This window comes from Cynara cardunculus (genome assembly GCF_001531365.2).
Source record: "Cynara cardunculus var. scolymus isolate 2C chromosome LG 2, CcrdV1, whole genome shotgun sequence".
Taxonomy (NCBI): Eukaryota; Viridiplantae; Streptophyta; class Magnoliopsida; order Asterales; family Asteraceae; genus Cynara; species Cynara cardunculus.
The window spans coordinates 18,317,714-18,323,944 of NC_037529.1; the positions used below are offsets into that span (position 1 = coordinate 18,317,714).

General features: G+C 31.5%; 1 protein-coding gene across 1 annotated transcript; it reads right to left on the bottom strand.

The window, feature by feature from the left end:
- Nucleotides 1-427: 427 nt before the first annotated feature.
- Nucleotides 428-2,965, bottom strand: LOC112508118 (trihelix transcription factor GT-3b). Its single transcript, XM_025112899.1, has 2 exons — nucleotides 2,669-2,965; nucleotides 428-1,032 (listed from the first exon to the last, which is right to left on the bottom strand). Exons 1-2 carry the CDS (start codon nucleotides 2,939-2,941, stop codon nucleotides 469-471), a joined length of 837 nt encoding a protein of 278 aa, XP_024968667.1. The 5' UTR covers nucleotides 2,942-2,965; the 3' UTR covers nucleotides 428-468.
- Nucleotides 2,966-6,231: the final 3,266 nt, after the last annotated feature.

Consider the following 6,231-nt stretch of genomic DNA (forward strand, 5'->3'; position numbering starts at 1 on the left):
ACAAACTTTAAAAGAATTCCATGAAATCAACTAAAAAACTTTAAAACACCCTTTCAAAACGGTGGAATTTGTGTAAAAAGACATCGGACGAATTTATAGGCCTTTGATCTATCTTTAAGGTACACCTGTTCGAATAAAAATCCTGGGGTCATGCCTATGATTCCCGAGGAGGGAAAATGAGCCTTGAGCTTAGACTATGAGGGTGTTTGGTTAAGTATATTAAACAGGTAACTAATGGTACAGTTGTTTAGTTTTATATTATATAACGGATCCGTTCTTTTACAAGTCCAAATTTTCATTTCACGTTAAACTTGGGAGGATGAATTCTCTTGCCTGAATCACACATTTACTATGATTGTCAAAATCAAAAGTGGATTCCCTTGGATTTAAACTTGGGATCTTTAAATTATTTTAAGCAAAATCTCAACGATTTGAGCAAGTCTAAGTCGAACAACGCATAACTTGAACCTACATATCTTGTCGTTTAAGCTTGTTTAAGAGCGCAGTAATAAGAGCATCTCGTTTTTCAGATCTTACTTCATCTCTCATCATTCTCTGCTCTTCCCTCTCCCTCCACCTCTGATCCAACATCATTCTCTCGTTCTCCAATGCTTCCATCGTTTGCCGCCACTCCATTTCCTTCGATCTCCTCTCTTCTTCTTTGGCCTCGAATGTTTTCAACCATTGCAAGTCCATTTGCATTTGTTGATTCATGAATTCCTCGAGCATCTCCTTCGTGTTATTGGAGATGGTACCACTAGGATTCTTTATTACAGTACCACTCTTTACGACCTTCTTTTTCTTGTTCTTGGCTCCAGTACTCGTCGTCTTCTCTGGGTCGCTAATTTCTTCCTTGTCGTCATCATCATCATCATCCGAAGACAATTGCATCACCCTCTTTTTAGATCCGCTTGCTACGCCTTCTGCTTCCATCCATAGCATCCTTTGTATTCGAGCTGAGAAAATCGCTTGTAGATCATTGTAGAACGGAAATTGTTGCCGCATACCATCGTGTTCCATCGTCTCACATCCCTACATATATTTTTAATCGTAATCCAACGGTCCAACTTTAGTTCATACTATAATCATTAAGCCTTCTAGATGGATTTAACAAAATTGGTTATGGGTGATATAGTTGCACAAACAAACATAGTCACTATACAATAATTATATGTAATTACACGATAAAACTAAGAACTCAACATATTTGCATGTTGAAGAAAATGGTCGTAACCAAAAATCTCACATCAATTCATTCATCTTCAATTTAAGAAAAAGTTGACAAGAAAAACCCGTTCGAGTTTTCGTTAAAACCAGGTATTTCCCTAAATTTCACAGCTAAACCTGGAGTAATACTATACGCATCCCTTTTTTACATCAAAACCAAATCAAATCATACGTTAAAAGTATAAAAAATAAGTTTTGATATTACTGTATGTAAGTTGAAAATCAGTAGATAAAAACAATATATAGGGATGGATTTAGCGAACCTAAATTTATAGGAATATGTCAACATATACAAAATATAAACTTTTTTTATTAACCTGGATATCTAACCCGCTATGCGAGCCGACTAATCCCAGGGCTTTGCAAATAGCTCGGAGTCACTGTATTTGAACCTTCGTGGCCACAAGAGGATTTTTATTCCTTTTTGGATTTGAACCTGAGACCTTCAGACACTTTTGACTATTGGAGTCCAAACTCAAACTAATCAGACACACCCTTGTGATTATAAAATAGAAACTTTCATAGCAAGTCAGATGAGATTTCATGTGTCTTGAGAGAGTGAGAGACAGAAGCACACACTTTTCTGTGATTTTGAAGCAAGAAATTTCTATGGTAGTTTCAATTTCATTTATAAGATATTTTCTTGAAGACTCATAAAAATCATTCAAATGTGAATGAATCTTCCTAATGAAAAGGTTGTCTAGATGCATACGTCTTTGATAATAATTGAGTTTATATACATGTGACACTTGAACAAACCCTCCTCGTTTCTAAGTGATGTCTTAATTATTAATTTCTAAAACAAAGTATTTCCCAATCATTTCATATCTGGTACTTGATGGACAGATTTTGATATAAATAATAGCAGTCGAATTCCTTGAACAAACATAGTTCATGAATTCAAAGAATCGCTGCTAGTCGGATGTGTATCATCACTACAATAAAATCGGTTTCATACGTCAAATATGTCTAAACATCCTCATATATTGCTTTATAGATTATCGGTCAAAACAATTTGCGTCTTGTCTTATGTAAAAATGTTAGATATACATATATATATATATATATATATATATATATTGTTCGTATTAAGAAGCTTTATCCTAAAGTAAGTTTTCTAGGGTTTGCTAGAAGCTGGTTTAATTATCTTTTTTTCTAAAAGATTTGTTAAAAAGAAGCTTTTTATGAATGATTCCAAACCCTCAACTTAACCACAAGATTCAAGAGACTGGCTTATAAAACTTTTCAAACAGGATTCATCGATCTAGGGTTTAATGTCATAGATATATATATATATATATACAGAGAGAGAGACAGAGAGAGAGAGAGAGAACACAAATATTTAGGGTTCAACAGAAGACTTGGAAAACAAAGTATTTCAGCAATTTTCAGATCCAATATTGTAGATAAAAGAAGACACACAGAAACACAGAGATCAAACCTTATAACGTGTGACAAGATTCTTCCATTTGGCTTTGCACTGCTCAGCACTACGATTATGCCCCATCTCCTTCATTTTTGTGGATATCACTTCCCAAAGAAGCTTATTACGTTTCGTTTCCATGAACGTTGGATCCAGCTCCGACCGTATCATCAACAAATCCCGCGTTTCTTGCACACTCCATTGCGGAAACCGGTCGTTGCTGCCACTGGCTATGCTTGGATCAACGCCTACACTACTGGTATGCATATGATGAAGGTGTCCATGGTCCATATATATATATATGTATTTCTTGATATATCTGTAAAGAAAAATGGTGGGTATGGTTGCAGATGAATCTGATTGATTCCGAGAAGGAAAAAGATAGGTTGATGAAGAATTATGAGGCTTTATATGATGGTTTTTAGCGTGTTGGTGTGAATTGCAGGTGTGAAAATGGTTAAAGAATAATAAATATATTTGATGATGGATCAGGTGGCAAAATGAAGGCAAAGTTGTAATTTGGTTGCGTTTTTGGCATGAAAATGATATAGTAGTAAGCAAGCACGCATTCATTACTTGTACGGTACAAATATTTACAACGTGAAAAAACTCGTCGGTTTGAAAAAACCAAATAAATCTCCTCATCCTTCAACGCGGTAGTAGTAGTACGGTCTCTCTCCTTCTTATTCCTTTTTAATTAAATTTTTGATCATTAAAAAGTATTTTTCAAAAAGTTTAATCATTAATATTAATAAAAAATAAAAAGATTAAAACAAAATATATGAATATCAAAATGAAAATGTTTTAATTATTTATTTTTAGACGCTTCAAAAAGATTAATTATCATTAATTTTGGGTTAGATTGGAAATAAATAAATGTAACATTTAATTTATCAAAATAAAGTGTAAACACTCGTAAAGTCGTCATATGTGTTCTTAATCGAATTCCATATTTTCGATGAATTTTTTCGGTTGATATTTCTTGTATTTTCTAAAACATTCCTCAAATTAAAATTCAACGGGTGCATTTTTTGTACCCAAAAAATATTTTACTTACGAAAACCAGTTTAATAAATGGGACCCCATTGAGAGCTTAACAGATTTGCACCTGTAAATAATTGTTATTAATCATAATATTTATTTCTATTTTCAATTATTTCTATTTTCGACAATACCCTTATGTCTACTTACTTGACAATCTCATTCATTTTAACATTAACTAAATAAATCAATATTATTTATAATTAATTCTATTATATATTAAAAAAATATCTCATTAAATAATAAAAGTTACATTAATAAGCATATAAAAGAAATTCATTTGAACAAACATCTGCTAAAGGTTAGAAACTTATTTATCTTTTTTCTCATTTGTCTTTTTTTAATCTGTTTTTTTCTAATTTCCATTCTAATTTCTATAGACATTGATTATTCATTTATGCTTGTATTTAATATAATCCTTTCATTTTTTCTAACTCTTCTTCATACATTGTTCATCATTCAATCTTTTTTTCTCCATATTCATCACTTGATTTGTTTTTCATTTCATAAATTCTTTTCTTTTTCGTCAAATCTATTGTCAAGTTTATTCGAGAAGATTAATTCAGGTATGGATTTTTTTTTATTTTTGCTGGGATTTTAGATTTTTTTTTTACTTTTTTTCTTCTATAATTTTCTTAAGTTTCCTCAATGAAACGGAGAGTTTGTTCTTGACAATGTTTTTTAAAGTTTTGATGACAACAATGGTTCGATGATGAAATGTTATGGCAATAATAATGGCCCGATAATGGAATCTTGAAAGTACTACAAACTATGATGTAGTCTTAACAAACTTCAACATGTTTTTTAATGGTTATCTTTTTTCAAGTATACTTTGGGAAAACTGATATGTGTATGCATTTATTTTGACTTTTGTTGAGATTTTAAAGTTTTTTTTGTTACAATTTTTGATGTAGCCTCACCAAACTTTAACATGTCATTTTATAATGATTATATTTTTTTTTCAGATTTACTTCGAGACGATTAATCCAAGTACACAATTCTTTCTTAATTTTGTTGGGATTTTAGAGTTTTTTTTACTAATGTAATCTACATTTTTCTTAAGGGTTTTTTTCAATAGAACCAACGGTATGTTTTTGGCAATTGCTTTAGAGTTTGGTTGACAATAACCATTCCTCATGGAATCTTGAGAAACCAACTTTAATAAGAAATAATCTTTCATAGTTATCTTTTATTTTCTCATTTTTATTTTACATTAAAATGTTTTCAACATATTAATTGTTGAAACTTGTTTTTTTTTTCATATTCTGTTTATTTTGAAATATTTTCAACCGCATGAATTGTTCAAACTTTTCATTTTTGCAATTTAAATAATATATATATATATATATATATATATTAGTTGTGTACCCGTGCAATGCGGCGGGATACAAAAAATTTACTATAAAATGAAAAAAAAATCATTTTGCATAAATACGAGATTCCAATTGAAGTTCAAATACTTTAGATGGCAATCTCATTCCATGTGGAATATTAGGGATGTAAACGCTTAATTTTCTCACCTAGTGATGTACCCGARTAATGAGACATGACATAAAATTCAAATAAATATATGCAAGAATGTAAGAATAAAAAGAGAATAAATTACCATTATTGCTTTGAAATACATACTTCCTTAGGTAAAAACCATTTAGTGGTCGTTTGACAAACGTTTTACCGAGTACCATGTTCACCCAATAAAGTGAATGATACCTAATAGTAGGGGTGTAAATGATGCAAGTCGAGCTCAAGTATCACTATACTCGACTCGAACTTGAAACTCAATTTCCAAGCTCGTACCATTTACACCCCTACACGGTAAGCCCAACAATAGTCTTCACTATCTTTTAAAACATAAATAATCTTCACCATCTTTTAAACTCCAATTTCCAAATTTAAGTAAAAAGCAGACCAACTAAAACCAAAATCTGTAAAAACAACCCCAAACCAATTGGTTCCAGCAAACACTAAAATTGATTTGTTGAAGCCAAGATTCTAAAAACAACTCAAGGAATAATTGGATTGATCCAAGGAAGCTAAAATTTTGTTTACTCTAAGACTGAATGATGTTAAGGAACCTCGTAGGTTAAAGGCAATGAAATTTACAGGCTAGTTTAAAGTCAAAATAATAATTTATATGAACAATATTAGACCACCTCAATGTTTTCACAACTTGCATCAAATGTATATTCTCCATAATGATACCATAGCCGATAATTGCCTTAACTTCATATGCACATTGCTGGAGATCAGTTGAGTAAGATGCAGACAAATTCAATGATTCATTTAGCGATTGCCACTGCAAGAAAAGAGCGGGACTCAGAACTCTAATATAGTAATTGGTTGTATATTGTGAATGAACAATTAATGAAAAGTTAGTTAGTGTTTACTTACCTCCGATAACATATCTAATATGTAGCATCCCCCGTCCCCGTGGTCCGGAACGGGCGGTGTCACTAACGGGACTTAGTTCAAAGACACAAACATTTTAGAGCTACTAATAAACTCCAAACGTAGATTAACTTCTAAAACATGTTTTACAA